This window comes from Orbicella franksi, chromosome 7 (assembly GCF_964199315.1).
Source record: "Orbicella franksi chromosome 7, jaOrbFran1.1, whole genome shotgun sequence".
In the NCBI taxonomy this organism is placed as follows: domain Eukaryota; kingdom Metazoa; phylum Cnidaria; class Anthozoa; order Scleractinia; family Merulinidae; genus Orbicella; species Orbicella franksi.
The window spans coordinates 11,862,591-11,887,847 of NC_138151.1; the positions used below are offsets into that span (position 1 = coordinate 11,862,591).

The 25,257-nt window shown below is 39.7% G+C and overlaps 4 protein-coding genes across 4 annotated transcripts in view; 1 reads left to right on the plus strand and 3 right to left on the minus strand.

The window, feature by feature from the left end:
* Window positions 1-25,257, minus strand: part of LOC145493835 (uncharacterized) — a 165,361-nt gene that overhangs the window by 105,582 nt on the left and 34,522 nt on the right. The window lies entirely within an intron of this gene.
* On the minus strand, window positions 20-14,574 carry LOC145493820 (ZP domain-containing protein-like). Its single transcript, XM_081473292.1, has 8 exons — window positions 14,362-14,574; window positions 10,297-10,411; window positions 9,495-9,757; window positions 6,892-6,939; window positions 4,342-4,707; window positions 3,451-3,673; window positions 2,898-3,160; window positions 20-1,847 (listed from the first exon to the last, which is right to left on the minus strand). The coding sequence occupies exons 1-8, from the start codon at window positions 14,435-14,437 to the stop codon at window positions 1,666-1,668; spliced, it is 1,536 nt and encodes a 511-aa protein (XP_081329418.1). The 5' UTR covers window positions 14,438-14,574; the 3' UTR covers window positions 20-1,665.
* LOC145492944 (uncharacterized) lies at window positions 17,022-19,749 on the plus strand. Its single transcript, XM_081472322.1, has one exon. It carries the CDS (start codon window positions 17,727-17,729, stop codon window positions 19,410-19,412), a length of 1,686 nt encoding a protein of 561 aa, XP_081328448.1. The 5' UTR covers window positions 17,022-17,726; the 3' UTR covers window positions 19,413-19,749.
* On the minus strand, window positions 23,193-24,937 carry LOC145492874 (melatonin receptor type 1B-B-like). The gene has a single exon (XM_081472251.1). It carries the CDS (start codon window positions 24,877-24,879, stop codon window positions 23,887-23,889), a length of 993 nt encoding a protein of 330 aa, XP_081328377.1. The 5' UTR covers window positions 24,880-24,937; the 3' UTR covers window positions 23,193-23,886.

Sequence of the window (25,257 nt, forward strand, 5' to 3'; positions counted from 1 at the left end):
AAAACATATTTCGCACATCTAAGAAAACAGAATATACTTTATTCGGATTTATTTTGGCAGTGAACAATACAACTTACAAAAGTTGTCCTCTCTAGGCTTCTTAGGAGCTGTTTATACATTGTTAGAAATCGATCAACGGTTTCATAGGCATCATTCATGTTACACATAGGATCTCCAGACCTTGGTTAAATTTCGTCGCTCGCTTGCTGGCTTCCAAAAGGCCCAGTTTACTCAAAGAGAGATAAACTTAAGCGAACAGAATTTATGAAGTGGTAAAGTTTGGTTTGCAAACCTGATCAATTTCTCCGCCAAAACTCTGGACTTACAGTAAAGGACTGGGGTCGAGTCCTTTGAAGGTCACTTGGAACTTTGAAAGTAGCTTCCCAGAAGCCTAAAGGATCAAGAATCTTGCCAGCAATATGCAGGTGTGCGGTGGAACGTTACAAAGGCTTCACAAGAACTTGAAATCTGAATAAAGTTAATCTGCAACTCGAAGACTTAAATTGTTAAGATTACTAATGGTCTACTAATGACAAAGGCTATGTTATACCTTGTTGTTAGCAAGGATGAATGCTCAGGCAAATAATCTTATTTTCTCGCTTACTCGACTGAACTGCCTTGGCAAGTGATGAACGGACTAACAAACAAAACTTTCAGTCAGGAACTCTACGGTACTGGGTTTTAGTGCACGAGTTTCCTTGCCTTTGGTTAAAATTAAGAACAGCATACCTGAGTCATCGGGGCTAGCGAGGAGAAAAGGTATTTATTTCTCCCTTATCGTAGTACAGCTTGAATATAGAAAGAGCATGCATTCTTGTTACCCTTTAACCCACCGAAAGCAAGTTAACCTCTTAAATCTTATATTCCAAGTTACGTTTAAACGAGTTCTGTTCTTCTCAAGCTACCTTAGAACAACTCAAACATTCTTCTTAAAGAACGTCTTTAAGACATCCTACTTTTTGATTCCTTCTTGTCACAATCCACTCTCCCCCCCCCCCCCCCACCCTCTTTTTTTTCTCCAAGTCAAGACATCCACGAACTTTACCGAAACACTCAGAAAAAGCAAAGAATTGTGTGGGGACTATCTGCAATGAAACTTCCTCACAGCAAAAGTATTTAGACTTTTTAAGAAGCGGTCGATGGAACACGCTGCAGCAAAAGATAAAAAGTAGCTGTCCCCGAAAAAAGGTTAATGGATTTGAACCATAATGACCGTTTTAAAGTAGCTTGAGCAAAACCTAAGTTTCCACAAAAAGGTAATTCGTTTCCTGATGAGAGAAACGGGTTCATAAAGCTGTATTGTCTAAAAAAAGTGAAATCATCGTAACTTACAGAGGAGCCATTTTACGGAAGTTATTTTCAAGGTGATTAGATGCGTAATAAAGGAAAGTTAAATTAAACATGTTTTGTTCACATAATCTACATAAATCAGGTCACGTAAAATGCGAATTCCCAAATAAAAATCATAGCTAGTGAATCAAATGAAAAGTAGTTTTAAAAGTAAACTAAAAATCCAACTTAAAAAAATATAAGATAGAGTGGCGATCTGTACTAGAAAATATAAGGTAGAGCGATCTGTGAGACCAAGCATTTTGATCTCGGACTACTTGATTCTGTGAGGAAGATTCAGTTCTTTCAAACATTACAGCTTAAATGCCAATCTTTCTACATTTCTTCACCGACAATGAGGGAGGCGCCCTTCGCAGAGATGTTGCGGCGTCGGCTGATGACGACTACCGCAATGATGAGGCCGATGGCGACGGTCCCCAACACTCCGACAAGTATTGCCACGATCATGACCATGCTGCTGTTAGAGGCCGATTCTGACTCGTAGTTGTGCTCTTCAGCTGTGGAGAGGAAAGCAGAGTTTTTTTAGAAGGACTCAAAAAAAGTAAGTGATAACAGCCCATTCGTCCCTCTCTAACAGAGTGGTGGATTACGCCAGGTCAAGCCTGCCAAACACTGACAAATTTGAGTCACCCCCCTCCCACCCTCCCAAGGTTTCGGGTTTATAATTTAAGTGAGCAAAGTTCTTAAGCAAAGTACTGCCGCTTTCAATGACAAACCAAGCATTCTATCTATTTATCATCTTAAAGTCGATACAGTTAAGTTGACCGTCCTAATGAGTTTGTAAAATTGACTTCAGCCTGTCTTCTAAACAACTTCAAACCTTTTCTCTTAAGGGAAACGTTACAAACGTCACTAAGCCCTATAAAAACGCTACGGCGGTAAATTTTCCACAAGCAGATTTAGTTCATAAATAGCTAGTAAGAGTTCGGCTCAAATAAAAGATGGTAGATAAAAAAAATTCCAACTGTTAACACTTTTTTCGGCATCATGTTTGAGATTATGATCGACAACAATTTATGACGCCTTTAATTCAAGTGCAAAATAGTAATCAAAATCTGAACTGTTTATCAACAAAGTTCCTGTGTTGAACAAGTCTTTTTATTCAACATTGAAATAGTTTCTTTACATTTTCATGACTTCAGACTTCCACTTCCTGGTGATAAGGCATTTTCAGTTTTTCGATCGCTTACCTTGGCATGCTATCTATCCCAACGGCGCAAAAACCAATATAACCACAACACAATCGCCCTTATACGTAACAGTATTTCAAAGTCAAACTGAGCCAAACAAGAACAATATTTTAGGACAGTTAAGCCCATTTTGAAAGAATTTTCTCACAGATGTTTATTTTGGCAGATGCAATGGAACATTCAGCAAGGCAAACAGTAACTTCGCTTGAACAACTCTTTGTGATCAACCTTTCCCAAGTTTCATTCATTTTACATTTTCTGTACTCCCTACTAACTTTAATTAAGTCTTGTTTCAAAGCAAACATTAAAAAATTGATAACGTCACCATAAATCAGTTAAACTGGCGAAATTACTTACCAGGCTCATTCGTCATTTTCTTGGTTTGCAACGGTCCAACATAGAGCTCTGTACTCATATTTTCCTCGGTTGATCTCCTTCTCCTTCTGTTCTCGCCACATCCCCTGTCGCATCGTGATCCAGCGTCATCTGTGCGGCAAACCGTCAACTTGCAGTGGATGTACACATCATCGTATCCTTCTTGGAAGCGAAAAGCGGCAAGATTGAAAAACTGCGTGGCATTTTTTTCGTACCGATAATCCAACGTGTTATCCCGGGAGCAACTGATGACAAAAAAATAGCAGTGAAAAGTTTTGTCATTTCCTTCATTCAGTCTAAGCTATTTATCAGTTATTAGAAGCCCAAAGGGACTTGCATGTAAAAAAGTGAACTTCTCCCCTAAAAGGAACATCAAAACTGCACTATATGCCGAGGTGAAAATGCTCACGGCTTTAGCGAGATTCATTAAAGGCTTTTTGTCCACAGATTCAGTAAAGATTTTCAAAGACTTACTGAGGAGTTTTTGATGACACATAGCCAATTAGTAAGGAAGCCACACAGTTTCTCAACTTACGCGTCTTCAATGATAAGATGGACAGGAGTGGAATCAAAGCTCGACGATGCTGTGGCTTTGCAGACATCCGGGAACACAACCAATTCCGAGTCACCAGACTCCACTCGGAAACCAAAGTACATCCTCTGACCCAGACCAACCGCCTTTGGAAATTCAGTCACGATTTCGTTGTTAGTTTCATCCTCGTACATGTCCATGTAATATGTAAAGTTGCCAATCCCATCTAGAAATGGAAAACAAAAATGGTATAGGACTTTTCTGGCACCGTCATCTGACACCGTCACTATTTGTATTCGAATACGTGTCACAACGGCACCAGCTTAAAACAAAGTGTCGTATTTAATCAACAGTTTTCGGTTGCTTTAATGGTTTTGGTTTCTTTGCGAAAACAACTAACAAAACAATGGTTCCTTCCTGTTGTATCAATTTTTTTCCTATGCACACCTACCTTGCGAAAATGGTTTTGTTATTAAGCGTGTTTTTGATAAACAAAACATCTTCCAAGGTTTCTTATTTAAAAAAGGCAAATGCTTTCAAACGTCCTTAGCCTGCGTAGCAAGCGTTTCTGTGGGGTTCGGGAGCAAAGAATTACAGCGCGAAAACTGGAGCCCCATTTTCCACGCAGACAGAACACCGAAAATCCCGTTCGTCGGTCTTTCGTTGCTTCCAAACCCCACGGAAACGCTTGCTACGCAGGCTAAAACGTCCTCGACGTATTGACCAGTACCAATGGTACATTGTAGGTGTCCTCCTATTTTCCCTCAAAAAATAACTCTGTTAAACTGACGTCTAATTTATCAACAGATACATATAACTACAACACGCCAACCTACGTTAGCTACAATTAATTTGTGTGTTCCAAAAAAGCATTAGTAAGATTTTCCAAGTTACCTGCATCTGTTATGATAAGAGTACTCCTTGGACTGTAGGACACTTTAGAGATTACAGTCTTCTTGTCGTACCCACACTTAAACGGGATAATTTCCATATGCTCACGAGTAATCGCCTTATCGTCCGCCTTTTCATCAGCTTGGAGGTAAACACTGTTCATGTAGTAAATCTTATCGCCATCGTCTTCTTGTGTAGTCATGCAGGCTTCAAGTCCAAAAGTGAACTTAACCATGTTCTCGTCCTTATAACCAGCCACACAAGCCTTGTCTTCAAGGTGAAGGACAGAGTCGTTCACAATAAGACCTGGATAGTCTGACAATTGGAGTGATACCTCAATGTAGTCAGCCATGCAAACAACGTCTATTTCTGGAAGGAAAAAAAAAGAGGAGTTAGGGGGATAAAAGCACTAATGTATCACTGCATGTAAGAAACAAAATTACTTGATGAACCCATCCATTATTTTATTTCTCTTAGTTAGCCAGCCAGTGACATCATTCTCAGTCTTTTGGCTTTATAAGCAAGTCAGCACTTGTAACCTATTTGTTCCTTACGTTTGGCAAGTAATCATTTAATAGTCTCTTTTTGTTTCTTGTTGTCGTTGTTTGATTTTCTATATCATATTCGGCCTTCATCAAATGAGGACTTCTTTAAATTTTTCTGTTGTGATTAAACTTCAATTTCTTGAAAATTAAGTCTAATTGACTCAGGCAAAACGTTGCCGAATGTTAAAAGCTGAACACTGTTCCCAAACTCACTATTATCAACATATAGCTCTTTTCAGGAGGCGCCGCTAAAAATTTAACAACAACAACAACAACAACAACAACAACAACAACAACAACAAAAAGCAGCATAAGGTAGTTTGAGGATAGGGCCATTGCCAGTATGAGGCAAACCCCGAGGCTCTTCCCTCAGTTATTTAATTTTATTTGTTTTTCTTGTCGTTTCTGTTGGTTCTTTTTTGAAGGGAGAAAGTAAAGACTGTTGAAGGCCTAGGAAGAGAATTGTCTCAGTCGTAGTTTTTTCTGGCTACGGTCCTGTAGGGTCATTGAAAAAGCTTTCTTTACAGGACCCTCTCGCTAACTTTCCATGTTTTAAGTCTACGCATGCGTGTCGTTACCTATCTTGAAGTGAACACCCTTTGCTTAGCTCTCAGGCATAGTATATTAATTCATTTTCATTCTTTCTGCAATGATGTTGAATATATGTAACTTCGCACATCTCCGCAGATTTTTATCTCAGTCTACTTCCAGAGAAAGTGATCTTTAAATGTCCGATTGCAAAACTTTGCATTATGGAATTATATTCTTTGGGCGTTTTTGTCTTTCATAATTTCTGATAAAAGATAGTAACAATGAAAAATATATGCATTTTTTTCGCTCTAATCTTCACTCTAAGCAGGGAAAATAATTTAGTGTAAACTATGGCAGGCAGGTTTCAAAGATCGCCATTCTTTCAGGGTTTTTTTTTTTTTTTCAAAGGTTTTAACTTCAGGCGAGTAAAACGCTGGCGGTTATGTGCTCTTCTTTTTTGAAGGTGAATTTGAATGCAACATCTACAGAACAAAGATCAACAAAGGCGAAATCCAAAGAATTTGCATAATAGAAACTAATTACAAATGGAAATAGGGCTGGATAAATCACGATTGCTGTCACTCGCGTGCGCTGTTGAATTGATTATTAGTAGTTTTGATCTCAAAAAGCGCTTGATATTTTTTTGTTTTTAACTTTACAAAGGATTTACTGAGCGTTTATGGAAACTAAAATCAATGTGCGAATACAACTTGCACGGCTTGTCGCTTCAAAAGCGAATGATCAGGCCGTCTGGAGCGAGCTGCATAACAATGAAGTTATCTTATACAAAGTGTCTTTGTTTATCAATAGACATAAAGGTTTGGTTTTGATTTGAATAGGATTTCACGCATTTTTGGTTAACTCTTACTATTGTGACCGCAAAATTAGCTAGCATTGTCCACAGACCAGGGTTGCCTGCAAATTCAATATTCTGGAGCATTCTTTGATTCTTAACTGTGTACGAATTCAGAGCACCGAGCCTTTCTTAACAAAAAAAAAACTCAATCGACCCCCTGGCAGAAATGGCAAGCAAACACTTCAAATGCTGATATACGACCCTGAGCGAAGACACATAATACCGTGCTAGGCTAAACAGTCTCGACTGAAACATTCTACGAAATAACGTTCTTTCTGACATGTTTGGGAGTAAGAAGGTTAGCTCAAGTTTAATAAACAGGATATATGCGTGAAGGGGAATTTGTTACGGAAAATATGCATTCAAATTGGTTTAGGAGCACATGGTGTAGTCAACAATAGATGGCATTTTTTGAGTGTCTAATGAAATATTATTCCTATGGAGTCAAAAGCCAACCAAGTAAGATAAGCTAAATAAAGTCTGTTCATTTATCTCTCGGGGATCAATCTTGTTAGAATTTGGTCTTCTTGTTAGAATTTGCTGCAGATTATGATCTTTGAATAAATAACTTCTAACTACTTTCTACTGAATGTGAAACAGAGCGGAATACAAATCACTTACTGGCTTCGGTGTCCAAGGTTATATTTTTACCTCCGTTGGACCCTGAAACTAAAAGCGAAAACAGAGCACGATTAACAAACGCAAGGTACGGTTACAAATCTTTAAATTAAACACAAAATAAGAAGAAAAACAGATAGCATAGAGAGCAACCGTATTATGAACTATGCGCAAATGAATCTTTTGAAATTTATTATGCAGCAACCCCACCTAATGACTGCAGTGAAGTTTAAGATCTAGAGCTGTATTTACAAGCAGTTACTGCTTTCTGCAGGACCAATATTACCCCCATATTTAATCAAATGTTTCTAACCGATCGAAACAGAATCTCTGCTGGGCACAGAATTCCGATGGACATTTTCGTCGTTTCACTTACTCCTGCAAGTCAGTTGTATAAAGGTTTGACATTTGAACACATGGCATCACGAAAGAAGATGAGAAAGTTTCTTCAGAAAGCTAACATCGTTTCTGAAATTACCTTAACCTCGCGCTCAGATGGAAACGAAGGGTTTACTCGAAGCTTCGCACGATCGAAAACTCTCTAGAAATCAACAGTGAGCAGCGCGGGGACAAAAGTCCAAATTCGATCCCAAATTTAACACTGGACAAAGCAAAGTTAAAAGTATACCATACCTAAGGTAAAGCAAAACGAGGCGCAGAATATTATGAAGGCCTTCATTTCTCTCTCCTAATCAGATCGCACTGGAAACACAACGTTCGGCACCGACAAGTTCACCGCCGACTGACCCAACCAAACCACGCGTCACTGAAGTCGCACACCTGGCTATTATAAGGGATGTAGTAAAGCGTGACGGAAATACAATCGGCCGGGTCTCCTTGAAAGGGCGGGTTTTTTCTTTGTTGTTTGTCGGGAAGAACAAAGTGCATTCACAACTGAGATTTCGAGTTATTTGAGTAACCGATCCCGTATACCAATTAAGGTGCGATAGAAGGTCGCGTTGGTAAGCGTGACGAACCTTCATTAGACTACCGTTATTTCGCCTCTCAAGTATATAAATTTTTAAAGCTTGGTCTTCTATTTTGCTCGGCAATGATTGAAAGGGAGTGACGATTAGACCTCGCTATTTGCATTTCTTTATGTTTCTTTATGTGACGGGCCTCGAGGCAAATGCAATTATGAGACGTGTTTAGACTGCAAAAGGTCTATTTTGCATAAATACTGATAATAACGACAGAAAGATTCTTTACGGCTAAGTGAAGAGCCATATTCCAAAGGCATGAAAACACGCAAAGTTCTGCATATTAATCCTTGCAGTCTGCAGCACAGGCTTCTTACGTTACTTGAACGGCTTACGATGAATCGGGGAGCAAAGCGGAAATATAACAAACTGCGAATGCATCAACCAGCGATTGCTGGTCCAGAAGTTTCGATAATTCCAATGCCACACATGGGTGGAAAAATGTTTAGCTACTAATAGGCAGTAGTTTCGAGGTCATTCTATGGTTGATGGAGATAACCATCTCGACAAACAGGCTCTCTTTTTTTAACCACGATTGCACAAAAGCAGGGGAGTGACAGTTCATACAAAGAAAAAAAACACTCTGAGCAAGCAATTCGCTCTTCATCTTTCACGCCCTGTTGTCACTCTGTTGCATTATCGCGTGACAAACATGGCCAGTTCAGTGGATTTTAGAACAGACTAGAGGCAACTAGAGGCCCGTTTCTCGAGGATCTCGAAATGTTTTCGTACCGGAAAGCCGTGGCAAAAGCTCAAACCTTATGATTACAGAGCTGTTTAATTCTTATATTCTTAATATGAGCAGAGATTCTCTACAAACAAGAAGTTTCAGGCGTATACACCTCTCTGTTTTCAGATACAGATTAATCAAAAATGGCTTTGCGGGCCCGAAAAGTTTCCGGGGCTTTCGAGAAACGGACCTCAGAGTCGCTATCCCCTGAAAAGTGACAGGCAGAAACGGGCGTGCGCGAACAGGGGACCAGTTGCTGAAAATCTTCTTCAACCTATGAGTGCCTTTCCCCCTTTCCAAGGGAAAGGTGACCAGAAGGGGCTGAGTCTTCTTGGGTCCATTCTCCCTGCCAATTTATTTATTTATTTATTTATTTATTTATTTATTTATTTATCTATCTATCTGTTTATTTGTTTATTTATTTTATTAATTTATTTACTTATTAGCTTCTTACCTAGCTATCTAAAGGGAAAGAAGGATTCTTCGTAGTTTTTCCAGTTTTTTGGCCATTTGGTGTTCGGTCGAGAGAACGGTTTCATATGCTAAATGTCCTTCACTGAGAATCATGGGAAAGGATAAATAGAACCACCTTTAGAACCAATACTTTATACCAGGGGAGGCAGCGTGACCGAGTGGTTAGTGTGCCGGACTTGAAATCCGGAGGACCCTGGTTCAAATCCTCCCGTCCCTACCGCTCTCTGAATTTGTTCTTGGTAGTCCCGAGTTCAACTTCTCCGCCGCGTTGTGTAAATAACCAACTGGTCAGCCTCCCACCAGTTGGAATTCTTAATAGTTTACATGCTGTTGTATTTGCAATATTTGGTAATTTATTTACAGTGTCCCTACTTAGCACATGATAGAGTTATTTATTTATTGATTGATTTATTATTACAGACCCCGGGATGTGGTGGGCATCACTCCATCGTTATCCTCGATTATGACCGTCATCTGTCTCCTTGGTCCTAACGCAGCACTTGGACGAGATGGACCATGGAGCTTAACGCTGACCAAAAATGATTCTTCACCCTCGTCTGCCTCGTCATCTATAATAGGGATATCAAATGTTTTCGTCGATTCGCCCTGTGTAAAAGATATCCGGGTACCAGATACTCCGATGTAGTCAGCCCCGTTTATGGCTGTCACGTCAGTCGTGGTGACGCTAAAAGAAAAATCAAGTGGGGTTAATGTTTTAAGACCTAATAGCAAGGATGCTGGATCGGTTTTAAAGAAGTTCCAGGTTGAAATCGCATCCTTCTCACTGCCGCGTGATGTAGTTGTATTTGGTGGTCAATTCCTCCATGCTCTGCAAAAAGCCCACTGTCCCACTATTTACGATTCTTAACACGTCTCTATTCCATTTACGATATTTGCTTGCTTATGAGTACAGCAGCGCTAAACACTTCGACCCTGTTAACTTAAGTGATTGAGAATTTTTAGTTTTTTTCCACATCTTTTTTTACCTACTTGTCAAAATAGCTTAATTCTGATTGGTGGAGAGCGAGTGCCGTTATGGTTTATTACTGACTGTCTGCATCATATGCAGCAAAATCTTTCAAAAGTGTCTGAAGTGTTTTGAACTGATACCTTCAGCTTACTTTTGAAAAGGCATTCCTTTTGTCTAATACATGAGCCTTTTCCATTTTGCCGGAGTTCAAAATCAAAATAGTCTTAATTATAATTTCCGTACAAATTCCATACCTTACAACTACAGACACTGTTGTATTGCCAGTGTTTTCTATTACAATGCTCGCAATCCCTGCATCTTCTGACACTTTTAACTCCACTGCTTGAAACTGGAATACACCCGGAGAATCTTTGAAGACAAAACAGATCCCTCAGACTTTATTGTGCAACCAAGGAGGTAGCGTGGCCGAATGGCCGAGGAGGTGTGGTATCGGCCTTAAAATCCGAAGCTTGCGGGTTCAAGTCCCGTTCTGACCACTGGCTGGAGTGGTAGACTCGTGTTCAACTCCTCGGGCAGCGAGGCGTGGAACATGGCGGCGGTCTAGCGGCGAACTTGTTGCGATTTCCTCGCGTTATGCGCAAGCTCGTTACGGTTCTCAAATAACTGACAGATGTCTGTAATGGGGCGATCATCGAAACCACCCGAAAGAGGCAAGATCAAAAGGTAGCTGCCACCCATCCCCGTCCTCCCGGCCTTGGCCACTTTTGTAAATAACTAACTAGTTGGCTCTTCTAACCTCGGCTTATAATTGCCCGGCCCCTGTAGACTTAAAAACACCGCCTAACACTAAACAAAGGTTATTTATTTATCTAATTTTATTTTTCTCGTTTTCTGTTTCTTTTTTTATGATAGGTATATTGGAGAAGACCCCAGCAGAGCATATATAAATTCTTCATTATAGTTTAAGAAAGCTCTCAGTCAAGATTATAATCGTTGAGAAGCTAAAGTTGTTCATTACTTTCCTCAAGATGTTACTTTTTCCTGTGTCACCGTAATGATTCGATTTAGCGCCCGGGCGCTTATTTACCTTTGGTACCTCATAACATATTTTAACCTAATTTAACATAATTTAACTCGTTTTTGTTATGTCCCCGTATTAGTAGGGGAGTTTTTCCCCAGCTAGGTGGTTGATGACATTCTTAATAAAGTTTCTATCTATCTATCTTTCTACCTCAAGGGAGGGCGCTTATTGGGAACAGGGCGCTTTCTTTTTAGAGAAACAACTGAATGCTCAAAACAAAACTTGAAGATGAAATCTTTCATTTGAAGGAATTATGCACTCACATGGACATAATAGTTGAGAAACTCAGACGAACACCAAACATCTTTTCCTGTACTTGGTTTTGTTATTCGTTTTGTCTAGGTTCTTTAGCTTTTGTTTGAGCAGTCTCGCGGACCTCAATAGTTGAAAATCCCAGGAAAGCTTAGAATTATTAGAATTATCTTTCCCAAAGTTTTCATCGGCTCGTCATCATTTATTTGTCTTCGTCTGTAAGTCTTTCCGGTTTTGTCTAACATATGCCAGGGGGGTCTGTTTAGTTCCCACGGTCAATAAACCCAAACATGTCAACAATGATTTAGGCATTCAGCTTGTATTTATCAGTAGAAGCAGTAGAGCTTTAACAGTCCAACAAACCTTCTGCTATCGAACATGTTTTTAATGCAGTCCTGAGAACACATTTTTTCATCCACGTCTCACCTCAGTGCTGAGGAGATTTGAAAAGTTGCAATAGATATGTCTGGTTTTGAGATCTTCTGAGAAGGGCACTTACCCAACAGACGCTTCTGGAGTCTTCAGCTAAAGCCTCTATTATATTACAATCGTGATATTTGAAATGTTTTACAATACTAGCAATCTTCCGATTATGGTTTACATTAAGACTCGTAAATTACTATAAATATTGCCGGCACCAACGTGTTAACAATCAAAATTCCCCTTTCAGTTTCTTGTTACATCATACAATTTCCTAATGTTTTTCTTTCTCTGAAAAGATGCTGAACGATTTAGAGACGGCCTTGTGATTCGGAAGGTTAATTTAAGTCTGAAACTATACATTCTGTTCAGTAATGATTTGTTATAGTATCTAAAAGCGAGGGCCGGGCGTTTCGTTGCTAATCTGTAGTAGTAGTAGTAATAAGAGCTTTTATTTCTGAGTCAAAGTTGCTAACCCGCCTAACAGAGTAGTGTTACTTATCATCTCGTCTTTCGTTAATGAAGTTTTGAAATGTTTCTCAACTTATTATGAAAGCTATGGCACAGAAACACGAATATGGCTCTTGCTTGAATTTTCATTATACCATCTAATATGAGTATTAATAGTTTTCTTTAGGAGTCGATCAGTCTGTCTGGTTTAGATGCATCAGTGTGTATTTGCCTGTACGATATTGCAAAGTGAAGACTGATATGGGTAAACTAACTTGTCGTCAAAAGCATTCTCAATGTTTCAGAGGATCTTAAAAAATTCTATTTTCGAGCGTCTTAGATCGCAAAAAAATTCTTCTTTCCACCTCCCCTCCCTCCACACACGCACCCACTAGATAGACATTGTTTTTTTTTTTTTTTAATTTATGTCTTAATCAGACCACAACAACTGTGCAATATTGAATTTTCAGAGAACTCTTGATGCATGCATTTGTCTAAGGGGTTAGATGTCGCACAGCGTCGTTTTTCAAGTGTCTCGATTACTTTTACCGCCCATTGTGACTTCACAGGGCATAACTTACCTCTTGCATGTTTATAATATAATTAAATATAATTAATGTGTTGAAATATAGCTAAAATATTGTAATATAATTAATATCGCACTTTAAAGTTGAATCCATGCAGTTTTGAATGCTTCAAGTTATAATGCATTCATCGACCGTACAGGATTGGATATAAACACTACTCATGATATTAAACATCGTAAAGGTATTACGAAGAAATTTGATTGTAATGTATGCAATGTTCCAATTCTACAAGAACACGAGGTCTCCTTTTCTCAATTCCACAAGTCCAGTCCACTATTTCTGTTAACAAGCTGTTCACTCTTTATATGGTTATCTGACGATCGATAACTCCTGTTTAAATAATGCATGAAATATTATACTGTTTTATATTATACTCCAGACGGAATAATGTTTCGAATTGTCCATTTTATCTGTAAACAGTAACTTCCAAAGCCTTTACAGAGAAATTCATAACGATGATTTCTTATCTCTAGTCTATGCAAGCTGTAATGTTACCCCCCTTCGATTCCATTGTTTATAAATTTATGGAAGACGAGTTCGTGACTCTTGTGGGAATATTTCCTCTGAACATTTTTCGAGAAGTCAAGCAAGGAAATACGGCAATAGATGTGATATTTCTTATAATTGGAAATCATTTAATTTCGATATGTTCAGACTACCATACTCTTCTAAGCTAAGTGACAATTAATGTTTATGAACCAATCGCATACGAGTAGAGAACTTGTGCGGTGTCCAGATATGATATATAATCCGTCGGCGCGAATAAGAAATTCCACTGTTAATACTAAATTTAACATTTTCTCTCCAAACCTGTTGATTTCTTTGGTTAAATTTGAGTATCAGTCAGTCATTCTGCTTGCACAAATTGTAGTCTATAATTGCCGTATCGCTTGTGATCCAGCAAGAAAGTGAGAAATATACTTTTTGCCCAAGCTGCAGTTTGCACATACGCCAAACCGTGAAAGTGTCCCTTAAATAACGCGACGATCTGCCTTAACTGCAGCTCTCAAACGATGGACAGCAAATGATGATCAATCTGGATAATGCCTTTAGTTTATAGCATGTTATGGCGTTAAAATATTTCACAAGTGAATTTGTAAAGAAATTTTTCGATATTAGATTACCGACTTCCTCTTTCAAACACTCTATATAGCAACATCCGTTTCCCCCTATTCAAAATGGCAGCTAATTCGCTTTCAATCTTCTAATGAGAGACTCGGCGGTTTGGAAGACTAGGTTAATTTTGCGCTCTTTGTGCTGTTTTAAGTGTATTGCAGGGCAATTTGACTTGCACACCGCGCCCTCTGACAGCTTGTCCGTTCGCTGAATACAGTTTAATCACGCCAAACTCTACTAGATCAGATGTAGTAAATTAATTAATCGCAAAGATAGTTACAAGTTAACGTTTTGCTGTAAGGTTCGGACACCACTTTACTCATCTTGGAAAATAAGCAATGACTTGCTAAGATTCTATAAAGATGGTCGATTTCCCCTAGGGTAATTGAATATACAACTGGAACAATCAAACGAAAACAAACTCACAACTTCTGAACAAATAGCGCACTAACCTTGGGCTGAACACATGTAGACAACTAAGGACAGGATAAGGAATCTCATCATCGCTGACAACTCTTCCACCAGCATGCAGAGACTTAATTTGGGCCTAAACGCCAAGAGCCGGCGGGTCTATTGACGAAGCTTTCACCTCAGAAGCAAAGCGTGTGAGCCGTGTGTTCGCGACAAAGGCACTCAGCCATGAATAGTCGACGTCTGTGACCTGAGTGCGTGATGATTAACAAGTGACAGCATGAATATTTAATATTGATCGATGTCATTCCTATAAGACAGCTAATTTCATACCAAAGAAGCCGAGATCAGTCGCCGTGAAACCACACTGAAATATTTGTGACAGTCTGGCGGGAGAGGTCTACCCGCAGATTAGAGCTGATAATTTTCATTCAGGCAAGGAGCTTTAAAAAGGTTGCCATTTACGCTTCACGACTAATAAAACGAGATAGCTTGTTGAGGTGAACTTTGGCCATAGCTTCTGTTCGTGATTGTATTGCACACCATGTGGCCTGCGACGAATTAGAGCGATTAAAACTAATACCATTTGTGAAAACACGAAACAAGATAAGCCCAAATATTGCAAACAGACAGCAAATGAAAACTGTAGGCCATGCTACTTTAAAGCCAAGGCCAAATAAAGAAAACAGATCGGAATTACAATCCCTATGAAACAAGAAAAGGCGCACACTTTGGTCAAAGATTTAATTAATACTATTTATAATAGTTTTTGTCCGGCAAAGGCAATTTTGATAAGCATCTTTTGAGCTAAATCGTTTCCAGGAACCTCTGTCGAGGCTCTAGTTTCGCCTTGACGATAAAAAAGAGAGAAAGAGAGAGAGTGAGAGAGATAGAGATAAGATCCTGATCATAAGGGTTTGGGACACTTTTTCTCTGCGAGAAACCAACAATTTAAAGTCATAGAATCGAAATAGCCTTACAAAGATCTTTTCCTAGCCCATCCCCCTCCCCCCTGAACAATGTTGAATTTCTTTGACTCTACAATATATTTGCGACTCACATCTTTGACTCTTGACACCCAACATTTTCCGGGGGGGAATAAATAGAAATGCTGTTTTAAAGAAAAATGACGAAGTGTCCCCTACGTATTGTCCAGGATTGTAGGTTCCGAATGCGTACATGAGACATATAAAGCGGCTCTCGACTTACATCAGATACTGCTTATATCGAAATTGTTAGATGGTCTTCTCGTTATCCTTACAATACACCGCATTATTTTGCAAGAAATTAGAGAAACTAAGTAAATCGTGCCTTATTGTTGTTGAAATGACTTCCATCAACAGCAAAATGCACAGTCCTGCAACGAGAAGGGCTGAAAAACAGGAGTTTTAATTCTTCAGGAATTCGGTTAAGTTGGTTCAGGGGAGATTTGCGATAATGCGAGCGATGATTTTCATCGTCTCTTGTATGAACTCAATTAGATAGAGGGAAAAGTTGGACTTTATTGCTTGAGAAAACTACTTCTCAGTAACTCGATAGAAACGTAAAACAGGCACGAGCTGTTGACGTAATGATGGCACGTCCAAAGAGAATGTGTATTTTGATCATAACGTGTGATTTTCCTTTCTCTTACCAGCAGAGTTTTCTAAAAGAAATAGAAATCATTTTCTCCTTGCTTCTATTGAATTATAGATGGAAGCTGTCATGGAAACTAAAGTTCGAGAGAATTCGAACTGAAGATAAGATAAGATAAGATCATGGAGATTTGTACCTTCATACTGTGTAAGTGTCAAGATATTTAGCGGACTAATTTGGGACAATGAACATTGAGAATGAACCTACAGTACTTAAATGCAAAAGATAAATATTTAGAACACTTAAAAAAAATTTAAATTACAATCTAAAATGTAATTAGAATTATTTGCAACGTAATCTATTCATTGCAAAGTTTACAGCTTCGGCAACACTCCTTGCGGCCTTTGTTCTCACAGCATTATAGCAATTTCGTACCTATTTTTTGAACAAGATCTGTAGTAGTGTAATCATGTTTATTTTATTTTCAACAAAAAAAGTCTCAAATTTCTCAATAATGCCGTCAAAAAACAAATGAGAATTTGAGAACACGAGAGAGATTGGGTAACTGAATTTGTTTGTTTTCCTACTTTAATTTACTTTTCTACAATGTTTACAAATTTATGGAGTTTTTCGTGATAGTATGATAAATGGGTTAGGCTTCTTTATATGCCGGCAAGTATACATATTTAACTCTTGCGTAACAAAGTCTGGTAGAACATAACCTTTTAGCATAAGAGATGTCTTAGAGTGGTAGGAGTAGTCCCTCTTTCGTTCAGTTCGTGGTGCGTGACGGGAAAGTGAAACCTGCGAGAATTTTTTTTCCCGCGCGGCCAGATTTCGCGCGGCTATATTTTCCCTCGAAGTTTATTTACGGTCACGCTAGACGAAAGGGACTACTCGTGGTCTAGAGATGCCGGGGTACCTAAGAGAGCTGGACTGTTATGATTCCTTCTAAAGCAAGTGCTACGCATTGACATACTCCGGGCATAGCCAATCGAGCACAATCGAACAATTAGCAATATTCCCAGCGCGGTTATCTCAGGCTACTACGAGTATTCTTTCACCGTATTCTCTGTCGTCAGAGGAAAATACTTTTTAAGAAAGAAAAAAGGAAGTCGAGGGCAAGCACTGAAATAAGTGCAGTAAAGTTTGATGAACTATTTTAATCTGAAAACATTGTCTTACTTGGTATTATCGACAGTGCAAGCTTGGTCTGTGATGGCAAATGCTACTGCTAATTTAAAGTTACTGCCGCAAAAGTTCACAACCATTCCTCTCTATTAATTATGCCGGTTTAGTATAAAGAAAATTTTGTATTTGCATCTTTTCGATTTTGTTTCTTTTTTTTTTAGTTTATTTGTCTGTGATTTCGGTCATTCCGAGGATTCTGGATATTCCGTGTATTCCGAGAATTCCACTCCTGGCTTTCCAAACTCACTCAACAAACATACGATCGCCCATGTCACGGTGGATAAGTTGACTGTTGCGCAACGTCGCGTGACACGAATAAAGTTCAAGTCACGAAAGGCAGAATCATTTTACCATTTAAGTACGCTAGCTGTAACATAGGTTTCTTTTTTTTTCCGATGCCGACGACATTTTTGGATTTCCATTTCATTTTCGCAACTGTCAACCAGATCTGCGCTAATATCTTACGGGGGATTGTCCCTGGACACGATGACGTCATTCTCATTGCTGATGCAACTTGAGTGGGAACTCGGCAATAGTACACCAAATAAATAAGAGGGACCGGTTGTTCGTGACCAACAACGAATGTTTCTCTACGGCAGCTTAAGATTTTAGCTGTATTTTTTTATGAAGAGTTGTTGAAATGGAACTGAATCACGGAGGATATCGCTATAAATCGATCGTAGTGACAGGAATAGCAGATCTGGCGTCCACTGAAGCGTTCAGCGATTGTAACAGGTACATCCTTGATTGTCGAACTCTACAACCAGACCAAATTTTAACCGAATTAACATCATTATGCCAGTTTATTCAACACTCGAAAGTGTCGCACGTCTGGATAAATTGTGGCCACGGAAGATTCCTCGAGATCAAGGAACGGCTGGGCAAAATATTGAAGGAAAATGGCACAGAGTCTGAAGACACTCATCACGCAATCCTAAAACTCACGACGCGCGATCAGTCGGTACCTGTCGCTGACGCTTTAAAAACTAGCATCGATGTCCTCAATTTCGGAAATAATCTGCTAGATATCCATCGTTTGTTGGACGCTCATCCTGGTCTTTTGAAGGGAAAAGCTCATCTGAATAATGCACTGAAGAGGAAACGACAAAATGACAACGATGAATCTGCCGTTGCGTTACCTACAGCAGCATATAGCGATAAACGTCGACCTCGCAAAAATGTCTTTAACGAGTTGAAACGAATGACCGCTGAATCAAATGAAAGCCGAAGGAAGTGCTACATGTGCGATTCCACAGCTGGTTTTGATCACGTGTGCGATGATTGTCATAGTTTGAACAGTGACATGAAGAAAGTTACGTGCGATTTGAAAGGAAGGTACGCTATCGTGACAGGTGGCCGAATCAAGATTGGCTTCGAAACTACTCTCCGCTTGTTGAGAGATGGATGTTTCGTCATCGCGACAACTCGATTTCCAGCCAATGCAGTTGAACACTTTAGCAATGAGAAAGATTTTAGTGTCTGGAAACACAGGCTGAAGATCGTCCGACTGGATCTTCAAGATATGCGCTCCATCAACGAGTTCCTTGAGAGCGTCAAGAAAAACATCCCTCATCTGGATATTTTAATCAATAACGCTGCCCAAACAATCTCTCGGCCTCTTCAATATTATGCACCTCTTATCTCCGAGGAAGTAAAGCGCCTGCAAAACTTGACAAAAGATGCGAACAATCTGATTGTCAATAAGAGCCAAGCATTGGACCAATTCAATTCCATGACTTCTTCTACACCATGTCGATCTCTTCCATTCGAGGCAAAGTCGAGTGATTTTCCAGAAGGAGAGAAGGACAAACATGGAGAACAATTGGACTCCCGCTTGAGAAACAGTTGGACATACAATCTAGACGAGGTTCCACTGCAAGAACTTCTGCAGGTCTTGACCATCAATGCAGTAGGCCCGTTCATTTTGACAGCAAAACTTAAACCACTGTTAAAACAAAGTCCTTTCCAGCGAAAATTTGTCGTGAACGTGTCTGCAATGGAGGGGCAGTTTTCTCGCATCTCGAAGGGTCATCGCCATCCGCACACCAATATGGCAAAAGCTGCTTTGAATATGTTGACACGAACAAGTGGATTGGAATATCAGATGGATGGCATCTACATGACGGCTGTTGACACTGGCTGGGTCACGGACGAACGACCTTTCCATCAAGCACAACACGAGGCGGTCACAAAAGGATTTACACCGCCTCTGGATTGCCAGGACGGAGCTGCCAGAGTTTACCATCCAGTCATTCATGGACTTAACCCCGACAATTCGCCATACTTTGCTGTCTTTTTGAAAGACTTTAAACCTAAAAGCTGGTAATTTTATAATGCCTGCATGTTTAAACGTTGTAGAGTTTTAAAAAATCGATTGACTAATAACTAATTAATTAGTTGTATGACTGAGAAAATCACTACATTGTTATTGGCCAAGATGTAAGAAGGCGCAAGCAATTAAAGATTTTATACGCTACTTGTGATACTTGAAAATTCATTCAAATTTCACCATTTTAAAGAGAATTTGTAATTGTCACTCGTAGTGCAAATCCTTAATTACACTCGCATTGAATGAATGAATGAATGAACGAATGAACGAATGAACGAATGAACGAATGAACGAATGAACGAATGAACGAATGAACAAATGAACGAATGAACGAATGAACGAATGAACGAATGAACGAATGAACGAATGAACGAATGAACGAATGAACGAATGAACGAATGAACGAATGAACGAATGAACGAATGAACGAATGAACGAATGAACGAATGAACGAATGAACGAATGAACGAATGAACGAATGAACGAATGAACGAATGAACGAATGAACGAATGAACGAATGAACGAATGAATGAATGAATGAATGAATGAATGAATGAATGACTTTATCAAAGTGTCAATAGTATTTAGGTTAAAAAACTAATTGGAGATGCTATTTACCTCTAGTAACACGCATCAAGATGTCATTCAACACTAGAATATTAATCCAACTTGCTTGACTGACTGCCGTGTCGGATTGCCTGACGGCCTGAATGCCTGAATGCCTGACTGGATGACTGGCTGACTGACTGACTGACTGACTGACTGACTGACTGACTGACTGGCTGACTGGCTGACTGGTTGGCTGACTGGTTGGCTGACCGAGTGACTGACTGAGTGATTGACTGATTGAACGACCCGGGGGGGGGGGTATTCCCTTATATGGGCTATATATGTATGTGCGGCCCCAAAGGGTATGGTGTTTCAGCCGTTTTGGTCATAAAGAGGGTATCGACTTTAGCTAATTTTGGCTATTTTGGTCATTAATAGGGTATGGATTTTGCACTCTAGCCTTGATATGGGTAATTTTTTAAGAAGAAGCCACTTTTTGATCATTATCGAAAAGAAAATCAACAAAAGCCCTTCACAAATTATGTTTACGGTAATTTAACATTGGTCTGAACGAGGGAACTAATTATAACGCAGTTCTGAAACAGGGTTTTGATTTACGGGTTAGGTCATAAATTGGGTTTTGAATTTTTGGTCAGGTCACAAATAGGGTAGGGAATATCGCAGATTTTGGTCATAAATAGGATAAAGGTTTTGGAAAGCGGGCCGCACAGCCCCACCCAATTTTTCTGGGAGTAACCCCCCGCCCGGGTTGAACGATCGACCGACCGACCGCCTGCCTGCCTGTCAGAAAGACTGACTGACCAATTGAGCGGCCAACCGACGTGGGCTACTGACCCACTGATGGACTGACCGACCAACCACCTGACTGACTGACTGGCTGACTGCCTGACTGCGTGACAGGGTAACCGACCAACCGGCGAAATGACCGACCGACCTGCCGACCTACCGTTCTGCTTCTCTTCTGCCGATCCATCATTCTACAGACTGACCAAGCACACAACTGACAATTTTTAATTTAGTAATTTTCACTACATTTAAATTGATAATTGTATTTAGATCTTTATTAGCATAATTTTTATATAATATTACTTGTAGATTAAATATAGGTCCACATCAGCCTCTGGCTGCCTTTAATTTAACCTATTTCAAATAAAGTATGTATGTAGGTAGGTAGGTAGGTAGGTAGGTAGGTAGGTAGGTAGGTAGGTAGGTAGGTAGGTACGTACGTACGTATGTATGTATGTATGTATGTATGTATGTATGTATGTATGTATGTATGTATGTATGTATGTATGTATGTATATATGGCTGTCGACTGAACAACCCAACTACCCCTGACTTATTTACATCCACTGATATGAAGTGCTTATGCTTTGCCACTACAATGCATGGAAAAAAAAAAATTAAAGCCACAAAAAGGAATATATTGTAATGTTAATTAAATCTGTTTCAACCTTTATGAAAGTCAAACTAAATTAAAGGTCATTAAAGTGATAATGATAATGAAATATCTATGAGCTTGCTGATACAATCAATTGATTACCAGCCATTGTTCGGACTCGAGAAAGGGACGGAAATCGAGCTTACTAACAAACATGAGACTAATCCTCACGGCAAGGAGAGGAAAAACATGGAACAGGATGGCATAAACTGACGTTACTCTTCACTTTTATAATACATTAAATTCCTCCTTGATGTCTTGAAGAGTCTGTGGTCAAGACCGACATTTTAGCATAAAAAATGTCAGGCCGAAAGGAAGCCTGCTTCTAGTCGGGGGCAACAAGGTCCCATTGCCTCTGTCCCCTTTTTCCCAGCAAGAAGGGACCCATGATTAATTCTTCTATTGAGTGCCTCTCTCTCTTTTGGGGCACCTTTGTAATCAAATTTTAGAAATACGAAAGTCAAATCAGCGCGGATTATGAGAACATGGCTATGGATTTTAAATATTTTGTACTCGTTTATTCAACATATCTTTCAGAGCCAATCAGAGCGCTCGTAGAATGCATCCTGTATCATGGGGTAGCCATCGGTCGCAGTTCGTTGCATTGTCACTGAAGTAGCTGTGAAAATTTTCCGGTCTACAGTTACCCGTTTCAAAAATCTATATTTCTGGCGTTAAAATTTGAAATACATTTACGAATTTCTAAACTGGAGAATATAAAACGCCGACCACACTCAGCCAGCTTCCCTTCTGTTTAATCAGTCTTGTCTCTCTAAAATTGTCTGTTTTTCTCACCACAAAAATTCCTATTTATCCAAAGAGATCAAAATGGTCAAATACTGTAACACAATAACAACCAGTGATTAAGTCCTCTTATTTACTAGATGGATGGGTGTTGGAGAGTGGAAGCCGAGGGGCCAAAGGAAAGGAAACAGACGCAATCTCATGAGAGGGATGAAAAACACCGTGATTGAAGGAACGGGAAGGTGCTTGTAAATAGACTTCACAATTGAAAATAGATTGTGTAGCTGGCGGTTTTAGTTGGTTGGGGTATAGGACCGTATATAGAGCGTGATCCGCGAGTGGCCTTGGGCCGGGAAACATGTCTCTCACCAGGCTCCACGCGGTATTGCCGCTCTCGCCGATTGCTCGTGGGCTCTACTCCAATTAAACCGCTAGCTACCCCGGTCTTCAGGTGGCTGAACACAGTTTTTGATACCTGTGTTTCATTCACCTTTTTCTCTAAAACCCTTGATCCCTCGGTCGTCAAAAATAGCAGCAAGCAAGTTAACAACGCGAACTTTGTTTTTTGATAGTTAAGCTGACGTATGTACCGTTGCCATGGCAACATCAATAAATTTAAACAGGCCTTTTAAACTCGGTTTTGTTTATTTGAAGAAAATCTAGTCGTTAGATTTTCTTTATAATTTACATGCAACAAGCTTGTAATAATTCTCACAAGTTAACACCATTTTGCTAATAATCTAACGGAGAGATCTTTAATCATCCCTTGTTGAAGGTTCACCGGAACTGATCTAGAATTTACTTTGTTAAAGTTCAATTTTTTTCAGTACTCCAGTTACTTATTTCCTAAAGTATTTTCGTGCCAACTTTCGTGAAATTCTAATGAGCGGTTTTCGAGAAATAGGCGTATTTCCGACGGTGCAATTTTTCATTCAATCGCAATTTTTTTCACTTACTACGCATGCGCTGCATTTAACTGGGTTCTTTCGGTAACAAAGAAAAAGCTGAGAATATTGCTGGGTTCTTTGCATTGTTACCTTTTCTAACATATCTTTGTAATAAAAGACTAAAGCCATCAAAACACTGCGTTCAATTATAGAGAAAAATAGTACAGATAGTGCGGGTGTTGAGTAAATAAAATAATCGCTCTATTGACGGCATGTTTGTTTTTTGCAATCCTTGTGCGCGCGCTGAATTGCATCAGTAAAAGCGCGCGCGAAACTGTGTTCGGCCACCTTAATTAAAAACAACTGCAATTGGACAACAGCAAACTCCAAAGTACCTTATATCCCTTCTCCAAAAATGCAATTTAAAACTGAGATAAACTCTTGCTACCTAATAAACAGGACGTAGATAACGACACAAACCTTTAAATATCTGAAGATGTAGTTGTGTTGATCAGAATGACAAAATAGTACAGGAGAAAATGTATTTGTGGCATGTATAATGAACTTAAATCGCAGATTGCACTTCTCAAATAAGATTTTTGGAGATACCTTGTCCAAAGTTGTCCCGGGATTTGCCCCGATTCTATATCTTAGTAGCGAGTTACTTTGTGGATAAAGTGCCTCTTGACCAAGAATGCGACATAATATTTGACACCACCTAGGGCTTGAACCCGAACCACTCGATCTGGAGTCGATGTTGCCCAGTGCACCACCCGTAAGGACACTGTGTCTTCCTAAGGTAAAGTTGCATCACTCCATTTTACTCAGTCAACTTTTTTTGCAGCACAAAATCTTGACAAACTCGACACGAAACGCTCGGTTCATGACTCCATATATGAAAACGTTTATGGCACTACTGGTTGCCCCAAAGTACGTACTTATAAGATACACTTGCCTTGACACAGCCCACACACCAATGAATCGAATGCATTCCACGGCCATAACAGGACCCCAACACAGACAAAAGCCAAGAGATACCGTGAAAAGCAACTGTGCTAGTCTTATTTCCTCAGCGTTATTGCTAAGCCTCCTCTCGGTTGAAACTCGAAAGCGTTGTTGTCTAATGGCTTTGAATACTTTATGGTACAGGATGATTACAACCGCCATGGGAGCTGGGATGTTAATTGTGAGTGTTGTGGTAAAAAGGACAATCGATGCTGGCGTAAACGACGGGGAACTGTAACAAATTACGGTGCCAGGATGAAAAACGAAAGTTGAAATCCCCAAAATAAACGGAAGGGCGCTGCAGATTAGAGCCCAGGCCCATATAAGAAGAACGGTCGTGACAGTCAGCTTTGAGGTGTAGAGGTTAGGATAAAGATGAAAATGAACCGCCCGAATGTATCTGTTACACGCTGTTAGCGCCATTGTGTGCAAAGAAGCGATGCTAAAAGCGAAGACACAATAGCCTTGTAGACGACAGGTCCAGTCACCGAAAGGCCATCTGCCCGCTATTAACGATCCAACTGAAAATGGCAGGGAAAATACTGATGTCAGCAAATCTGTCAGCGCTAGAGAGATGATGTAATAGTTAGGAATTATCCGCAGCCTGGAATTTCTGTAAAATGCAAGGCAGACCAAGGCATTACCGACAAACGCCACACAATTGATAATCAGAAGAAACAGCGACTCGACGACTACGAGTGAAACAGGTCTGGACTTCAATTCAGCAGCTAGGTCATCTTGGGAAGCTGCCACTGGGTTGAACGACATTGAAATGTTGCTTGAGGCATTTGATAAGCTTGAGCCCGCCAACGCCATTTTCAAAATGCATATTATAGCAATTTAACCATATGATCAAGTCTTGTTTCACCTGGAGTCGCAGGATTGTGATAGATCAATGCTATACAATGAAGGGCGAAGATCCAATGCGTAGCCTTAAGCTTATAGCTTTCAGAGCTGTGACCACTTGGGATTCGAGTACTTGGTGGACGGAAAATGACTTTCATAAGCGCACACCTCACTGTAAGAAAAACAAGACAGCTTTAATTAAACTGGGAAATCCTCAAGGGCGTCTAGTGCAGCGGAAGACCGCTTGTTTCCTATTGGCGGACAAGGCAGATGGCTGATTAGCTCATGTCATTAGCATTCTGCTTTGCAATAATACAGGAAGTTATAGCATTAAAATTCTGATTTTGT